The sequence below is a fragment of the Berghia stephanieae genome, chromosome 9, assembly GCF_034508935.2.
Source record: "Berghia stephanieae isolate SIO BIC M18660-M18661 chromosome 9, UCSD_Bste_1.3, whole genome shotgun sequence".
Classification (NCBI taxonomy): Eukaryota; Metazoa; Mollusca; class Gastropoda; order Nudibranchia; family Aeolidiidae; genus Berghia; species Berghia stephanieae.
In genome coordinates this window covers 18,648,662-18,669,013 of record NC_088368.1, presented here as the reverse complement: position 1 = coordinate 18,669,013, position 20,352 = coordinate 18,648,662, and the positions used below count along the sequence as shown (strand labels likewise).

At 36.8% G+C, this 20,352-nt stretch overlaps 1 protein-coding gene across 1 annotated transcript in view; it reads right to left on the bottom strand.

Annotated features, from left to right (window-relative positions):
* Nucleotides 1-2,860: 2,860 nt before the first annotated feature.
* Nucleotides 2,861-20,352, bottom strand: part of LOC144979816 (uncharacterized) — a 23,217-nt gene continuing 5,725 nt past the window's right edge. Inside the window, exons 2-3 of the mRNA XM_078926949.1 lie at nucleotides 10,069-10,707; nucleotides 2,861-5,435 (exon numbers count right to left, since the gene is read on the bottom strand). Coding sequence (XP_078783075.1) covers nucleotides 4,123-5,435; nucleotides 10,069-10,707 — 1,952 coding nt within the window. The 3' untranslated portion in view covers nucleotides 2,861-4,122. The remainder of the gene's footprint in view (nucleotides 5,436-10,068; nucleotides 10,708-20,352) is intronic.

Genomic DNA, 20,352 nt, shown 5'->3' with positions numbered 1-20,352 from the left:
AAACAAAGAAAATCTGTACTTTTTATTCTTCATGTTGGCTAGAACTTTTCATACGTCTTGTGATCAGAATGTATAAAAGTCAAAACATGATCATATTTTTAATGTTTTTCTCCTCTGGATACACTTTTATGCTCGTCGGAGAAATATTTCATAAGGGCTTCCGCCATTGTTCCGATTGTTTAGGGTCAGTTACTAAGTTACTATGCGTCGTTACGAGGGAAGTGACGTGATGACTGTTGAAGCCTATTATCACCCTCAACAAAACTCAACCTAGACTAGAGAGTCGAACCTCAAACCACCTGATTAGCAATCAGATGACAGCGTGGCTCAGCTGTACCTACGTTCTTTGCTTCGTACCCGAAAGGTACTGAGTTCGATCACACGCTGCTGCGCTGTGTGGCCTTGAGCAAGTCACCTCGCTGCAGTGCAGCGGCTGACGCCTGGGCTATTCCAGTCTTACCTTGGAATAGACCCAAAAGACAAATTTCCCCTATGGGATAAATAAAGGGAATTTTATTTTTTATTTTTTATTTATTTATATATTTTTTTAATTTATTTATTAATTTTTTTATTTAGAGGTCTATTTATTTTTTAAAATTATTTATTTACTTTTTAGATTTATTTATTTATTTATTTATTTATTTATTTATTTATTTATTTATTACTATTTTGTTTTAAATTAACTAATTTAATCATTTTGTTATCTTAATATGCCGGTAGACATGAGGTCTGAGGTTCAATCCCCAATCGAGTCAAACCAATTTTCTAGGATGATTTTTATTTCTTGTATTTTTTACCTATTTTGTCTGGCACTGTTTCATATTCATATTTTCATGAAGTTGTTTAAAAAGTATCTTTGAAAAAATAACAATAGGCTACTGTTTCAAAAAGGCAAAGTAAAAAATATGTCAACTGTTTTAAGAATTAACCCCCTCCTTACCACTCATAGGAAAATCGTCACATTTGTTACGATGCAGCCAACTTCATTGTTATTCAAATTTCTTTTGTACATCATAATAATATTTGAACAAAAATGTTTGCTATAGTTAAAGTATATTAACACTGTGTTGAAGAACTCGTTTAGCAGAAGAAAAAAATTGAAATAAATCTATTTTTGTATAGATTGGGTGTGAAATTTGGGGGAAAATCCGGAAAATGACCGGTAAGGAGAGAGTTAATAGATGCATCATGCACTTGAATTTCTCTCAACAGTTCAGTCAAAACATTAGAAAAGAGAAGTGTGGTATAAATAATGCTATCTATCATACAAATTCAACGATAAACGTGTGACCCACCGCATCAACCCATGATCACGTCGAAGTAAACAAGACACAAAATACATGTACTGACCTAGTAGTCTAAATTATAAAATTCAAGTTGATTGCATCCGTTCCATTTAGGATAATATGTCTCCTTTCTCAATTAATTTGAGTCCCAAATTTTGTATTTCTAACCCTTTTCAGTTTGCTTACTAATTTTTTTTAAAAATTGAGCTTTTATATAGCTCAACATCCACTAAACGTGCTCAAAGCGCTTTACAGGGGCTGCCTAGCCAAGAGGAACACTTATCAAGTAGAACGAGACATGACGCCTCATAGGCGATATTGCAATTATTTTTTTCGGACAGAGACAATGCTGTTAACGGCCAGATACTCATTTTACACCTGAGTACGGTGAGGGAATGTGAATAAAGAGTCTTTTCCAAGGACTCAACTATGCACTGAGCGAGCCTCGAACCCATGACCTTCCGATCCGAAAGCGAGTGTCATACCACTAGACCACATAGCCGCTTCATGTTTGCTTACTTACATACTTACTTACTTATTCCTTTTAACTCCACCTGGAGCAAAAGGCGTCCACCGCGGATCGCCGTCTGGAACGGTCTTGGGATCCCTACCTTCGTCAATAAAATGGAGATAAAGATAAAGGGAGTAAATCTGACTCATGAACGAACAACACAAAACAAACGACGTTTCGGCCCTTGGCCTTGATCAAGTAAACACAGATTACATATATATTTATATTAGATTGTCATAATAATATAGGCACACACACATTTACAAATTTTCGCCTATATTATTATGACAATCCAATATAAATATATATATATATATATATATATATATATATATTATATAAATATATATATATATGTATTCTGTGTTTACTTGATAAAGGCCAAGGGCCGAATCGTCGTTTGTTTTGTGTTGTTCGTTCATGAGTCAGATTTACTCCCTTTATCTTTATCTCCAAAAAACCTGGACATGGCAAACGAATGTTGGTTGGGAAAATTGTACTACGATTGTACGACACTTATCTATTTGTGTGTTGGTATTCAATAATTTCAAAACATTTTTGAAATGTACCGCCAATTGTCAAATTAACAATGAATGTTGTTTATAGTCTAAAACATTGAAAAATGTTATCGATGCAGGAAAGTTATGCAGAGCGTTTGAAGTTTTATTTACAGGTCTTAACTCTCTCCTTACCGATCATTTTCAGTATTTTACCAAAATGGCAGGCTTATCCTGCAAAAAAATTGATTTATTAATCTCAAACAATCTTTCTACAAAACAACTTCATGTTCTTATTAATTAAACAAGGATCATTCTTCAAAGTTTGTGATGTACAAAATAAATCTGAATTTTTAAAAATGTATATTGTGTCGTAACAAATTTGACGATTTTGCTGTAGGTGGTGAGGAGAGGGTTAAACGATACGGTGCAAATATAGGCATAAATGTTGTGCAAAAATTATGATTTCGTTGTAAAATGGCATGATAATTCTTGAAAGGAAACACAGAGATGAAACTATTCTCTGTGAATTTTGTATCATAGCATAAGAAATGGCAGAATATATGTTTTTTAATTGCTACGTTTCATTTTTATTACAGCTCTGATTTGAAAATAAGAGGGGAGTAAAAAAGAAAAATATAAGAGAATAAAGGTGAAGAAGAAGAAGAAGAAGAAGAAGAAGAAGAAGAAGAAGAAGAAGAAGAAGAAGAAGAAGAAGAAGAAGAAGAAGAAGAAGAAGAAGAAGAAGAAGAAGAGGAGGAGGAGGAAGAAGAAGAAGAAGAAGAAGAAGAAGAAGAAGAAGAAAAAGAAGGAGAAGAAAGAGGATAAGGAGGAGAAGGTGGTGGTGTTGGTTGTGGTGGAGGAGGAGAAGGAAGTGGAGTAGCAGGAAGAGGAGGAGGAGGCGGTGGTGGTGGTGGTGGTAATTGTGGTGGTGGAGAAGGAGGTGGAGGAGTTGGAAGAGGTAGAGGAGGAGGTGATTCGATATTAATATTTCTGCAATTAGGTGTAATGTACACATTCAATGTGCATTTTAGATAGATCTTGTTCACACGCTGATATTATGATCAATTTCTGTAATGGGTCAGACATAGAATAAAACAAACTATTATCTAATAAAAACAGAATGAGAAAATGACTCGTCTTGGGTGAGATACATTGATTTCAAAAGTGGTGCAGTTATTTTGTTGTTTTGTATCGACAATATGAACTCTATTACAGAATGTCAAGTTTTTATAGCTATAGAAAAAGAAATGAAATTTGGATGAGAAAAGTGACAATTGTGACGATTTTCCAATAGGTGGTAAAGAGAGGGTTAAGAGACATTTTCCTGCATTTATGAAACATAAATTGATGTAAAAAATAGTTTAACCCTCTCCTTACCACTTACAGGAAACTCGTCACTTTCATTACGAGAGTCAATTACATTTTTTCCGGACAAAAGTTTATGAAATGAATGTGTCATAGTAAAATGATGTGTTGTAGAACGTGTTTGGCTGAGAAAAGTTATGTAGGTAAGTATAGCATGTATTTATTTACTATTGAGTTAGAGTTTTTAAAAATCAATTTTTATATTGGTATGGTATAGCCTCTTTGGGAAAATCCGGAAAATGATGTGTAAGGAATGAGTTAATTATGTATCCCTTATTTGCTAATGGCTGACACTTGTTTTCCGTTTATAACATTACTATTTTGAAAGGTTTTGGGCAAATGAAATAAATAAGAGAAGGACATAAACAGTAACTCTTATATTCAAGGTAAAGGTGAAATTTTTTAAAACCGTAATTTGATTTGAGATTAATCGTCAATTTATGAAATTGAATGGTTATTATTACTTAGCTTGGGCTACGGCCCCTACTGAAACTGAACTCTTAATGTATTGATAGAAGCGTGTCATATCCATAGCAATCATCAACATGAAGGGTATTATACAGAATACTACACCGACAAAACCGATGGCTCGACTTTCAGTCCGGTTGTCTTTGGCAGACTCTTTCTTATTCCTTGTCGAAGACAATGCTTGTTTGTCCACCTTAAGATCCGCTTGAATTTTGAAGACAATTTCAGCAAGAACTTGTGGCGTCGGATTGAAGTCCATTTCAGCCGTGCTACATCGGCATGGGCAGAGGCTGTTTGGAGTCTTGGAGCCACTTTTTGCCGTCGTTACATTTTTTAAAAGATTGAAATCAATCTCCGTTGAACTTTCTGGGACATTACTCGGACATAAACATAGTAATTGTTCAATCAAGACTTCTATTTTAACGTTCACTTGCTGTTCTTGAGATTGATTGGCCAATAGTTTAACTTCAGCACAGCATAAGTCTTGGTAATCATAGTTTGAGCAATTTAAAGTCCAGTTCATCGACGTCACTGAAGTAAAATTAGTTTCTATGACAATTGATGCAATCGAAGAAACATTTGCCCCGTTGAATAATTTGTATAATTGGTCCGGATCTGAAAACCGACACATATCTTCGATTGATACCTCTTGACTTTTTCCATCGGGAGAAACATAATGTACTTTTTCGTCAACAATCATAGTCCCCTCATGCAGGTACATTGTATTTTTGAAATATCCCCAATGTTGACAGACGTAGAGTAATTTCTCCTCACAACCACGGGGTGTTAATAAATGTATCCCAGGTTCCACAGCTGTGCACGAATTTAAATCGTTAATCCAATAATTCTCCCATACGATGAGTGCATTATTGATTAGAAACCCGAGTGAATGATTATCGACATGATCCTCAATGTACATTTGACCTCCCGTTTTTTGACATTCCTTTTTTGCGCCTTCAAATGTGGCCGACTCCAAGTTTTCAGCCATTAAACATATAGCTTGCAAGTCCGTTTCCTGTTTGACATAAGTCATATAGCCATTAGGACACTCTAATGTGGTCAAAACTTTGGAAGAGTTTCGTTGACAGATTGAAGGATATGCCCTTGCATCGTGATAATCAGAATATCTAAATGAGTTGCGAAAATACTGAAGAGTACCAACGTTTTCAACCGACTGATTAGTGAATGATACAGGAAACGAATAAAAATCAAAACTTTTACCGTCCAGCCATTCAAACGAGCCTCCAATTCTTATCAAGCCGACCCAATACCGAGGTATACTTTCTCTTGTAGGATATATTTGATCTGAAAATCAGATGAAAGAATTTATATTATTTATTATATATATTATATATATATATATATATATATATATATATATTATATATATATATATATATATATATATATACTAGTAAAAGCCCGCAATTTCGCGGGGAAAGAACTATTTTCATTCGATATTGTACTCACCATCATTTAATGAGGGCAAATTGGTAAACAACGTTGTCTGTGTAATTTGGTATATCTTCGGTTGATTTTTCTGTGTGGCCCAACATGAAGTGTAAGCCACTATAGCCTCTGACCCGTGACACAGCAACATACAGTTGTCCGTGTGTGAATATCGGTTGTGGTAAGAAAATCCCCACCTTGCTTAATGTCTGCCCCTGAGACTTGTTAATTGTCATTGCATATGACAATTTTACCGGAAACTGTCTTCTATTTATAATAAATGGTAAGCCTGAATCAGTTGTTGTCGTCAGATTGATTCTAGGGATAAACACTATGTCGCCAGCTCTACTACCGGTAATTATCTTGGCTTCTAATACTTTTGAACCTAATTTAATTATTAACAAACGGGTGCCATTTAGGAGGCCTGATTTAGGATTTATATTTCTAAGCAGCATGACTGACGTGTTGGCTTTCAAATGTAATGCATGTGGAGGAAGTTCGGGAGGTGTAAGTTCGTTCAAGAATTAAATCGGGTATAAGTTGATGTCAGAGTCACTTTGAATGGAATCAGCACTGCGGTAAATTTGTTCAGTTGATGAGGTCAACCTGGACAGAACGGCTGCATTTATTTTGTCAACATTTTCATGGGTTGTAGTCAAAATTGCTCTCTCTGATAGATAACGTTCATCCGCAAAGTTCAGATTCAAATCATTGTATACAGCATTTATCAAGCATTCTGGGTCATTTTCAGGAAGGCATAGCGCTGTAGGTAATTTAACAGAATACTTTCCTATTTCGCTGAAAACCGGCTCTGTACCATTTCCGATACGGAGAAGCCAATTTGCAAAACAGTTATTGTCATCAGTAACCCTCATGTTCTTGTTCATGTGAAAAATGGTGACAAAATTCCAAATATTTGACTTGTTAAGTGTGACACTTAATATATCGGCTTCACTTCCTTTGTTAACAACAGGTAGAATTTGCCGAAAATCCCATCCAAGTACAACTACTTTGCCCCCAAAAGGTTTTGAACTGCCTGTTATGTCACAAAATACCCTGCTCACACATTCAAGCAGACGCCTGTCCATCATGGGTGCTCCATACCAAATTATGAGAGAACTACTCTTCAGTAACTTAGCTGTGTCTGATTGGCGACTGATGCTACAGGTGCTGTTATCCGTTATTGGAATTGGAATTTTGAACGTTGAATGTGCTGTCCTACCACCGTGCTGACAAAAGATCAAAGGTGAAAATACAAATTTAAAGAATACTGGGGATGTAGGAGCTTTCGGAATGTCTCCCCTTTACTTAACTTATGGAAAAACAAACACCCTAGTACCTTTAATAACAGGAAAAAAAACAGCTCTCGGACTGCATTGCACTACCTTTCAATACATAACAAATCACAATGGCGGCCGAAAATCAAAACAATGGTCAAATTAGGAAATTTTAAACTTTCACAAATCTATCAAGGTTTGTTCTAGAGTTTTTAAAATACTTCTATATGACAAACTGAATAAATAAATGCCTGACAAAATATCAACGGTGATAATACAAATTTAAAGAATACTGGGGATGTAGGAGTATTCGGAATGTCTACCCTTTACTTAACTTATGGAAAAACAAACACCCTAGCACCTTTAATAACACTTATGACTAACCTCTCGAGCTAACCCTAATAGTAAAAAAAGAATCAAAATGGCGACTGAATTACCTTCATGTGATCAAGTGAATAATATCACTATGAATGCCACGATTTGCTGAAAAATGCCAACACACACACACACACTCACACATGTATACACCACACAACACACACACAAAATACACACACACACACACACAAACATATCATAACAAAACTGATCACCGCTAAATCAACAACACAACGGAAGTAATAATAATACTTGATGTCATAAATAGATGACGCAAATTGACAACTTTTTACAGTGTCAAAATTAGTTGATTTTTGGAGCCAAGTGTCGTCGGTACATATTTTATGATATTATCTGTTTGACTAAACGAACTTTCAAACTGACTTTAAATTATAAAAGGAAATCAAGTTATCTGTTTATCTATCTGTAAAAAATGCATTTCTAATTTTCAAATCTTTCAGTAGAGTTGTGCGCCGTATCAATTTTTTTATTGACTCAAATAAGCACAATGTTCTCCACAATGCTATATTTTTTTAAGAAAGGATACTGGGGATGTAGGAGCTTTCGGAATGTCTCCCCTTTACTTAACTTATGGAAAAACAAACACCCTAGCACCTTTAATAACACTTATGACTAACCTCTCGAGCTAACCCTAATCCTTTCTTAATTTATGACTAACCTCTCGAGCTAACCCTAATAAAAAAAACAACTCTCGGACTGCAGGTTTGTTCTAGAGTTTTAAAAATACTTCTATATAATGTCTAACTGAATAAATAAATGCCTGACAAAATATCAACAGTGAAAATACAAATTTAAAGAATACTGGGGATGTAAGGAGCTTTCGGAATGTCTCCCCTTTACTTAACTTATAGAAAAACAAACACCCTAGCACCTTTAATAACACTTATGACTAACCTCTCGAGCTAACCCTAATAGTAAAAAAAGAATCAAAATGGCGACTGAATCCGCTAAATCAACAACACAACGGAAGTAATAATAATACTTGATGTCATAAATAGATGACGCAAATTGACAACTTTTTACAGTGACAAAATTAGTTGATTTTGGGAGTCAAGTGTCGTCGTTGGTACATATTTTATGATATCTGTTTGACTCAACGAACTTTCAAACTGACTTTAAATTATAAAAGGAAATCAAGTTATCTGTTTATCTATCTGTAAAAAATACATTTCTAATTTTCAAATATTTCAATAGAGTTGTGCGCCGTGTCAATTTTTTTATTGAATCAAATAAGCACAATGTTCTCCACAATGCTCTATTTTTTAAAGAAAGGATATATATATATATATATATATAATATATATATATATATATATATATATATATATATATATATAGTGTTGTGCAAAGATAAGTTCACACTGGTTTGAATCCACAATTTTTAGTACAAAACAATTAGAATCATTTGTTATACATCAATGGGAAACCCATTTATAATTCTCTAGCTAATGTATATAATAAATGTGTTAATCGCAATGCCCTGTAAATAAAGCGATATCGAATTATAAGAAGTAACATCAAAAAATTGAGTTTGAAAAATGTACACAACTTTATCAAAACTTTGTGTGCACCCTTTAACTTGATTCATGTAAATCACTCGTCTTCGTGTGGACAAATTGAATCGTTCGATAATCTCTGCAGTAAGATTATCCTGGGCATCTTGGAGACTACTTATACTTAATCCTCTTCGGGCCTGAAGGCACATAGGGCATCCACCAGACATCTCCATTTTTTTGCGATCGGCTGCTTTTGCGGTTGCTGTATTCCAGGACAGGCCTGCTTCCTTAAATTCTTTCTCCATGGTCCTTCGCCAGGTTTCTTTGGGTCCTCCCCGCTTTCTCTTCCCATCTGCTGTCCAATACAAGGCTGTCTTGGGAAGTGACCCTTTTTTCATTCTGGCCACATGACCCAGCCAACGCCATCTTGGAGAAGCTGGTTTAAATTATCTTTGTTTATATATGACGACATAGACGATGCATTTTTTTCTTCAGTGTATCCTACACGTTCTGGATTGGATTCATGTCAGGACTGACGGATGACAACACCCTTGGCTAAAATGGTTGTTCTCTTCAAAAGCCCGTGTAATTCAAGCCCTACGCGATGGTGCATTATCAGTCATAAAAACTGTTGCGGCGATGTAGTCTTGAGGTTTGACATTCGCTTTCGGATCGGAAGGTCCTCGGTTCATTGTTGAGTCCTTGGAAACGGCTCTTTATTCACATTCTCTCACAATACTCGGGTGTAAAATAAGTACATGGAGTTGACAGCGAGGTTTCTGTAAGAAAAAAGTGTAATCTCGCCTTACAGACGTCAGGTCTCGTTCTACATGTCACGGGTCAGGGACTTTTGAAAGCGATGTGAGCACGTTTAGGGGATATTGCACTATACAAAAACATATACGTGTTTTGTATCCCTTGCCGGCGTCCAGTTTTGCCTGAACTCGAGACAACGTCAAATTGCAGTGGAAATTTCGGGATTCCCGTGTAGACTAGCAATAATTATAACATTTGTCTGGGTGAATGACATACAAAATATTGACTCATTCATCAACATTTTGGATCACTGTTGTCAGTCACTTCTAGAAGAAGCCAAACTGGATCAAACAACATTCAATTTTGTAGAAATTAGAGTTAAAATAAATACCTTCTGTGAGAAAGAAATTCAACTTGAAATAAAAGTCAAATTCAATTTGATGAGTTTGAATTCAAAATAAAATATCTTTACCTTTATTCATTCCATCATAATTTCATTTTGAGACCATAATGTACATATTAAATTTAAGTTATCTTTTTACTCTAATGATGTATACATACTTATGGCGATGTTCCTTGCCTCTTCATCAGCGAGTGAAGCCAAATCACCCCCATCTCTTTTACACATGTTTCTAGCATCCTCAAAAAAGTATCCATCGGTCTTTGCCTTGTAACACATTGGATCGTGCCTGTTCAAAACCCACCCATCTCCGGGACAATAATTTGATTCATAAAAATCATGCTCACATATATATGAATTCTCTTTATTGCATGATCGATCGTTCCACTGGGCATTTTGACCCATCATTTCTCCACAAAGAACTTCTTTCGCTGCATTGTCTAAATTCTTTTCAAAATCAGGCTGACTCACATTCCAACTACTGTATTCCGATGGATATCCGCTCACCCATCTAAAGGCATATTGAGGATTTTCCTTTTGAATAAAGGTATACTTAAGTCCTATCCAGTATCGTTGATTCTGTTTTAAAATGCCATGGATAAAAGTGTTATAGCTTTCATCTGGGACAACAATCAAATCACCGCCATTTTTCCGACAAGCAGCCCTTGCATCATACCAACTTAGCCTCTCGCTGTGGATGACATCAACACATTTTCTTGTTTCCGTATAGGCCGTAAAACCGGAAGTACATGCTGGAAAAAATCCAGGAAGCTGTTCGGATGAAACGGTCCGTATTTGAACTGTGGAATAAAAATAAACAATCGTTTTTAAGATAGAAAAACATTAATAATAATTTGAACTGTCAGACATGTTAAAGAGACAAACAAATAGCGTATACTCTGATGGGAAACAATGATACAGCTATGTTTCATCGAAAAGATGAGGATGGAATTTAAAATGTATGTTCTTCATCTTCTTTCAGCTTATCCCGCATTTTGCAAAGTTGCCATAATGATTGCCACATCTCCATGCATCTTGGTTCAGAACATCATCTTCCTCCAGGCCAAGTTCTTTCATCCATATCGTCCTTTACCCTATCCAGCCATCTAGTCTTTGGGCGTCCCTTTTTCCTCTTTCCCGCTAATTGTAAGTCCAATACTTTCCTTCCGTCTCTGATCTCTTTACATGTCCGAACCTTTTTTATCTGTATATTAATAAATTATACAATACAAGACTCACATTGACAACGGTCAGGGAGTTGTGACGTCATATCTTATTCTCTTATGGTTCCAAACTCCTTGGAAGTGTGTATTTAACCAGTCCTTCGGATGAGTAATAATGAACAGGTTACATAAGGTAGTATAACTATTTTAGAGAACGGCAGGTGCTGCCTGAAGCTGGGATCGGAAAAATACTAACGAAAGAGTAAAAATGGAGAGGCTTCGTATGGGAACAATACAGACAATAGACGTTTCGGGTACAAATCCTTCGTCAGCACAACATTAAACAAATTAACGTGGAAAACAAATAAAATACAATGTAAAATAACTTGTATCGTCTGTACTCAATGGTGGTTGGAGTATGAATGAAACGTTATAATCCCGATCACACCCCTGGGACACCCTACTCACTACTCACTACTCACGCCACGCTAACGTTTCATTCATACTCATGGGATAGGATTTGACATTCCCACTACCCGTACACACTGACATCGTAGGCGTTCACTCGTTTGTGGTGGGCAATCAAACCATGTATCAAGAATAAATTAATCATTAAAATTAAATTGAGCTTTTATATAGAGCAATATCCCCTAAACATGATCAAAGCGCTTTACAAGGGGTCCCTGGCCAACAGCAACATATAGCGTGTAGGATGGGACATGACGCTTGTTAGGCGATATTACAATTTTTTCGGACAGAGACAACACTTATTAGCCAGGTACTCATTTTACACATGAGTACGGTGTGAGAAAGTGAGTAAAGAGCATTTTCCAAGTACTGAACTATGCGCCCAGGTCATTCCGATCCGAAAGCGATCATACAGCAAGACCACATAACCACACAATCTTTACACTAAAACAAATGGATTTATTCATGACCATCATGTCATTACCTAGAACTGCACTGTTTCAGTTTAATGAGGTACAAAAATAGCTTTATTTATGCGCATCGAAGACGTTATTAACCAATTCCCTGACATATTGTTAAAAAATGTGGTATAGTGGTATGACACCCGCTTTCGGATCGGAAGGTCCTGGGTTCGACCTTCGCGCGGGGCATAATTGAGTCCTTGGAGAAGGCTCTTTACTCACATTCTCTCACTGTTCTCACCGTGTAAAATGAGTACCTGGCCGTTAACAGTCTCTGTCTGAATAAAAATGTTATTTCTCCTAACAGGCGTCATGTACCGTCCCACATGTTAAATGTTGCTGTTGGCCAGGGACCACTTGTAAAGCGCTTTGAGCTTTTTTTTGGAAATATTCTCATCATCATCATTGCCTTTTTTCACCCTGGGTCAGGGTATAGTTAATATTCTCATACCAACCCAAAATATTGTCCATTACAACAATGTTAAACTAAGGCCATAATTGTGTTGGGTTATCTGACCTGTTAATAAGATTTACACGTTGCTCTTGGTGGTATGGGTTGAGATAAAAAAAACTCTGGTCTACAGATTAATTGTATCAGAATATACATGTGTAACCTTAAACATTTGTTTTATATATAGTATACGCTTGGCTCAGAAACCACCCGGAAGTATAACCGACCAACACACAAAACTGTGTGTATCCATGAACGTTTATAGTCAGGTTAATACAGTTCAGATAGCATTACTCATAAACGCGGATGGCAAAAAACAATAACAAAGACCTGAGTGGCGTCATCTTTGAACTATCTTTTTAGAAAGAGACAAAATGTCCGAAATAGAAACAAACAGACAAACAAGCGTTTCATTGAGCCCGAGTCGGAGATATTATTTTGGCATAATGATGAAGGAAAGGGGGCGAAGTGGTGAAGTGGTTTAGGCATTTCACCGTGATCCGGAAGGTCCCGAGTTCGAGCCCCGCTTCAGGCACTTTCTTTTTTTTTTCCTTCGGCAAGATTATAAACCTCCAATTTGCTCAATTGGACAACATGGGTGATTTCTGTTGACATCAGAACATCTGATGGATTATTTATATTCCTTCGTGGAATGCCCAGGCGACGGTATCTTATGATGCCGTGGCTGAAAGGCAACATTTTTGATGAAGGAAATGCATCGCAACACCTGATGAAATTTTTCATTAATTAACAGTCTGTGTTAAAATTGTGAGTAACAGGGAATGAGATTAGCGGAAGAGTAGCGTCCCTTGATTGGAAGTCACGAGCGGAAAAGTTATTAGATAGAGAGCGTCATGTTGGTTGTGCGGCATGAGACACTTCACCGAAAACGAGGACGAGAGAGACGCACGTGCAAAACCATTTTGACGTTCTCTCTGTAAGGTGACGTCCAATCAAGGGACGCTACTCTTCCGCTAATCTCATTCCCTATTGTCAGGCCATATGGGATTTTTGCTTCGATTGATGTAGGTGGCATGGGTCATCTGTTTACCGGTGGTCAGCGTTTCAAAACTCTGAAGTCTCGATTTTCATGATCGGTGGGTCAAAACTCTGAAGTCTACATACGATCTTTGCGCGGATTAGACCTCTGATGACACAAGTGTATGCACTATACTATGTTGATTTAACCCTCTCCTTACCACCTATTGGAAAATCGTCACATTTCTTACGATCGTCACTTTTCTCACCCAGATTTCATTTCTTTTTGCTATAGCTACTCGTATAAAAACGTGACATTCTGAAATAGAGCTCATATTGTCGAACAATATTATGTGTAGAATGTGCTTGTTGCTTTTCTCTTTGAGTAAGATATTTCTGTTTTTGTGTGGGTGGGTGTGAAGTTTTGGGGAAAATTCTGAAAATGGCCGGTAAGGAGAGGGTTAATAACCCTCGACTCATGCCATAAGATAAGAGTAAAACGGCATCCATGTCAATAGCTTGCATGACAGGCATAGCAACAAGAGGTAACATGTCAATTTTTGAAAGAATAAATTGGGACCGAATTCTTGATGAAAACTAGTTAATACCCATCATGATGCGATGTTAGATAAATAACGGAACAACTGTATATGAAAGATGGCAGACAAAGCAAGAAAGAAAAATGCAAGAAAAAAAAAACTTCCCAAAAAATCAATCGACCAGCGAGGTAAACTAATATTTTGGGATGATTTTTTTCTTGTATTTTTCTTTCTTGTTTTGTCTGGCACCTTTCATACACACTTGTTCAATTCTTTATCTTACACCGGTGCCTGCTCCTTAATTTCTTAGTTTGATGCGATGTTAGAATGAGATTGAACTCTGCAGTTAATAATGCATGCAGTTCCTTTGAATTCGACCCATCGGAAATATTAAACAAAAGGTGAGTTTTTACACTTACAATCGATTATTTATAATGACAATTTCCCAGAGAATAAAACATGACAAACTAGATGTCTGTCATCTTGCCATTATTAAAACACAATTCAAATAACTGTCTTACACCGATAAAAAAAACTTATTTTTTAAATTTGGAAATTCAAAAAAAATAGTCAAAAAGGGTCCTAGCCAACGGCAACACATAACATGTAGAAAGATAAATGCTAACGAAAGAGTGAAAATGGAAAGACTTCGTATGGGAACAAAACAGACAATGGACGTTTCGGGTACAAACCCTTCGTCAGCACAACAATACACAAATAAACGTGGAAAACAAATAAAGTATAATGAAAAACAACTTGTATCGTCTGTACTCAATGGTGGTTGCATACTGGGATTGTACCCGAAACGTCCATTGTCTGTTTTGTTCCCATAAGAAGCCTTTCCATTTTCATTCTTTCGTTAGTATTTTACGATCACCGGCTTCAGGCAGCCCTTACCGTTTTCTAGAAAGAGAAATGACACCTTTTAGGTGAAATTAAAGTTTTCCGATAGAGACGACGCTTTTAACGATCAGGTAGTCATTTTACACCTGTGTAAAGTGAGATAATGTGAGATATTTTCCAATTACTCAACTACCCAGGACTTTCCAACCCGAAAGCGAGTGTCATACCCCTAGACCACATAACCGCAAATATTAATGATTTACGAATAATCATGTCGAAATATTTTCAAATCTGAAATAAAATTTAAAAAAAAGTCCTTGCTCTGTTTTATGATCTGACTTTATATTTGACTCAATAAAAATGTTCGTCAAATAATAAATGAGATATTTTGTCGAGTTGGAACTATTATGTCATACTATGAAAAATGCACGTTTATGAAATTTTGGCCAGAAAAATTGGCCTTCAAATAACGATCGATGAAACTGGTCCTCTCTTTGTGAAAAATTCTCAGTTCTGAGACATGATAGAACTATTCCTTAATGTTCCACGTTTGAGAGTTTTTGACAAGTTGATTGTCATTTGAATCGATCGATATTTTAAGGACGAGTTTTCTGGACAAGATTTTATAAACGTGCGTTACAGTGTAATTGTAAAAGCTCATGAATTATTCATACACCGTTCTTAAAAGACAAGTGTAATATGTACATTTGTATTGATTCAAACTTTGTGATTATTGCTGAGTGCATACAATTGAGTTTGTGTTATTTTTTTACAATTTATTATGTGTGATGTATGCAGTATGTGGTGATGGGTTGTTAGGTTTATTTGCTCTAGGGGAAAACTACTTTTCGATAGACTAACGTCCTATCCATAGGATCGATTGCAAATGGCTGTTGGGTGGAATTGAAGTTGTTTTTCCTCCTTTCAATTTATCTATATGCAGTTTCTAGGGCAGCAAGATTTGTTGGTTCTAGTGAAAAATACTTTGCGATTGAATAAAGAATTGTCTTTTGTATTGCAAAAACTTGCAAAGGCGCCATGTCTCGACCAACACGGTACTTGTTTCTATTTGCAGCAGCTTATGATGATCCTCACACTCCTATGTTATGACGATCTATCCAGGATGCAAAATCCGTACCTCACTCGCGCGCCGTCTTAAACCGTGGCCTTTGTAAAGTTGCCTGACACTGATCAAAAAATGACGTCAAAATACCAGTCTTTTGCCACAAAAGAAAACAAATCGTGTGTTGTAGTCAATAGTTCAACCAATGAAATAACTTGTTTCCATGAGCTCTACTTACTAACGACAACTCACTAGACGGTGCAAAAACCTAATAATGACGTCAAACTGCCAGTCCTTTAGGTAATCAGTGTCGGGCTATAACATAACGATGGCTACGCTCAAACCCGCCTGGAAGCTTCGTCGTTACAACGCACCGTTCAACTTGATGCTCTGCGGTTTCGAGCTCTTGGCCATGACGGGTACATATTGGACAGGTGGCAAGTATATTGGCTAGAAGCCCCTTGTAAAACTCTTTGCGCAAACTTAGTGGATGTTGCCCTTTTTGAATGCTCACGTTCTTAATACCAATCCTAGCTGTGGGATGTGGATAATGATAAAGCTTGAGAAGTTAACAAGAAAAACGCCAAAGCTTAACCAGTTAACTTTCTCTGGAAAAACTCGTATTGAAATAAATTGGCCAGAAAACTCGGCCTTCAAATATCGATAGATTTAAATGTTCCGTTTCTTGGCCAAAAAAAAAAATCAAACGTGAAATCCCAGGTTTGAGAGCTTTTGCCAAGGTGAGGGTCATTTAAATCGATTGTTATTTGAAGAACAAGATTTCTGACCAAATTTTCAAATATGAGAATTTCTAAAGTATGGCAATTTAATGGTTAAATGGTAAACCTTATTTATATACAGAGTGTTGTTTATAGCGCGGAATCAACCTTCAATTAAGAAATTAAGGATCGGGCACCCGTGTAAGATAACGATCTGAACAAGTGTGTATGAAAGGTGCCAGACAAAGCAAGAAAGAAAAATTAAAGAAAAAAAGCAATCTCAAAAATTCAGTCTACCTCGACTGGGGATCGAACCTCAAACCTTCTGATTACCGGTCAGACGTGCTATCATTACACCACAGAGGCCCACGATAGCTGGGACAATTTTTAATACCTATATTATTCACAAGGGTGCGCGTTTTATGCTGAACCCTCGCGTGCATCAAGCAACACATACATTGAACACACGATAGCATTAAACAACACATACATTGAACACGACGCTTGCATCAAACAACACACATTGAACACGACGCTTGCATCAAACAACACATACATTGAACACGAGAAGAAGACGAAGACATTTTAGTTGCTCCATTTTATTGTTTTGAAAATATCAAATTAAGAAATTAAGGAGCAGGCACCGATGCAAGATATAGATTTGAATAAGTGTGTATAAAGGATGCCAGACAAAGCAAGAAAGAACAATACAAGAAGAAAAAAAAGCCATCCCAAAAATCCAGTCTACCTTTTTTCCACTCGAGGTCGTCTTTGTCAAGTTCCGTAATGTCAGTTTTATCGGGGTTTACGAAAAGATTGTGTTTTTCTAATGCCTCGTACGAATTTTATATTGAGATCTTTTCTAGTGACAAATCAATATTGTCTGCGTATGCTATTTCTGATGGAATGTGGGATTCAAATACATTTGAGGGGCAAGCAAAACGGTGAGCACTTCCTGTAGAGCATGTTCTATGTATACAACAAACAAAACCGTTAGTGCTTAGGCCACTGGGACCCCCCCTCCCCCCCCTTTGGGAGTTTATGCCACTATGTTTTTCAAATAATAGAACTTATTGGCCATACAAATTCCACTGTTACCGTAAAAATAAGTGTCATTTAAGAGAGTTATGGCTCTTTGAAAAAAGTGAGTTGTGTCCCCTTGCAAAAAAGAGACAACATTTCTTTCAAAGGCTCTGGAGACTACAATATTAATTCAAATATATGCAAATTGGGTATCAAACTGAAGGAAATTGAATATACTATCAAACTATGTGCACAAGCTTTCAATTTGTAAATATTATATAGATTCACAGAAAGTTGAAACAATTTGTCAGTAATCTCATGACGTGTCATATCTAAACTTATGGGCTATTTCAGTGTTTTACACAAACATTATTTTAAATATGGCCAAAAACAGCATGTTCATTAAAAAAGTAGCACTGAAGAAAGCTATGGCCCAAGCCTCAACAACAACCTTCATATTTCTACGTCACAGGAAAAACTAAAAGTGTACGCAACCCTTAAATTTTTCTCCACTTTGTGGGATGCCAAATTCATCATAATTTTCATTCTTTTTAAATATGGTATTGATGTCCAGTTGTCACATTTAAAAGTAAGTTGAAGGTGTGGTAAAAACAATAGATATATCATGAAAAAAGACTAATTTGTTCACAACCCAAGTGAAGCATCATTACCGAAGACTTTTGAACGAAATCGCATTGTTATATTATGAAGAATAATTGATACTCAAAAGGGATTCTTGATTCAAGATGCAGTAAGTACATAAAAACAATATCCTTATGTGTTTTGCAAACATGCTTTACTCCTTAACAGTTTGCACTGCTCACCAATTTATTACATATCCTCATCATCAGTAGCAAAATCCTCTTCGTCCTCTGAAGTGTCGTCAAGGAAATCACTGTCAAAGCTATCACTACCATCCTCGGCATATGTATCTTCGTCAGTACTGGTGCAGCTTTCTTCATACACAATTTCCTGCAACTCATCTGGAATGAAAGCATCTTTGAACCACTGTACTTCCAATTCATTTGCAGAATTTCTCTGCCAACCGTTATCCTCTGGTTTTGGAATGCTAGGATTCTGGCACACTGCATTCCTCCAAATGAGAGTTTGAAAGTTGGCTCTTGATATGTGCAGTGACAATACTTGACTACAAGGAGGCATCTGACACAGATCAATTCCACCACTGCATGAGATGGTACCTTTCTTTCCTTTGAAACGCTGGCGAACTATGTCATACCTCACTTTGTTGACACTTGTGCATGAGGTTTTGCCATACAGCTTGCACACAAATGACTCTAACATGAGACAGTCATTACTCGAAACAGCTGCTGATGTTCCAAATCTGGAGAACAGAATTCTAAGATCTTCCTCTTTTTGAAGAAATTTTAGAGCTTTCAGCTTTCCTTGCCCAGCAAAGCAACTTGTTGTTTCACAGCCTGTGAATGCATGGACACCAAGTAATGCATCACACATCTGTTTAGACAAAGTCTTTGCTATCTGAGAGACATTGATTTGTCGCCTGTTGTTGCCACAGCCAGTATCAAAAATCAGGGTCCTTCCAATTGTCTCTGAGAATGAAAGGAGAAGTAAGAAGACATCCGTGTCTGGTGATCTGACAACAATTGTTTCACAGTTTGGTTGGCGGGAAGCATATTGACAGTGCAGTATAATTCGTGTGTCTGCCTCTTCCTGTGATGAGTAGAGATCTAGACAAGGTACAGCTGTGGTAAATTCATCCGTGTCACTGTAAAGTAAGGTGCATCTCTCTCTTCACAGACAAAGAAGATTTCCCTGTTTCTCAGTTTCTTTGCATATTCGTTACTTTCCCATTCCTTGAGGAGAAACCTGATAAGAGATCTTTTGTTATCAACGCAGCTGAGAAATGATTTCCAACGTCTGGGCACTGTTGTTGCAGATCCTCTTAACAAGTATGCATTATCTTCAGAAGATCCTCTCCTCAATCTCTCACAACCTTTGATTGAATCTTCTATGTAAGTATCAGTCACAAAGTGCACACAAGCTGCTTGTGGTAAGGAGGAAAATGTAAGTTTGGCTACTTCACCAAATGTATTTGGGATTGCTGACAGAGTTTGTAACAGTGCATTGCCATCAACAATGTAAACGGTGTTTGTTTTTTTTTTGCATAATCCTCGAACATTAATGAATTGTCAGGCGTGAGCTTGTGCAACAGAGTTGCTTTGTTGGTCTTCAGAGGTAAACCATCTGATGAAGCCAGCGACCATGGAGTAGGTGTTAGAGGATATTGAAGAACTTTTTGAAGATCAACACTGTGCTCTTGGGACAAAACAAGAAGCTGGCCAAATAAATTTCTTTGTACCTTGATTTTGACCACGTTCATGTCTTTTTTCACTGGTACCACTTTCCTCAATGGTGCAAATGTCTTGGTCTTGTTCCTTTCTAATGGCTTGTGAAATTCTACAGTCTTTTCCTTCAGTCTGTTTTCAACAAAACTTTCAAACAATCTTTTTCCTGTTTTTTCCACGGCTAGCAGGTCATCAGCAACATCCTCTTGCATTTTCATTCCTGAAGCTAGACTGACCAGACCATCTTCAACTTCAAAGGGATTGATAAATGCTGAAAATGCCTGGAGGATCTTTTGCACTCGCTTTTCACTTTGTCTTTTTTCTGCAAGGTTCAATTCTTTGTGGGTGTCTATATCTATACAGTTGTTGTTGCTGATCATTCTTTGGGTTGCTGATACATATTCTGCTCGATT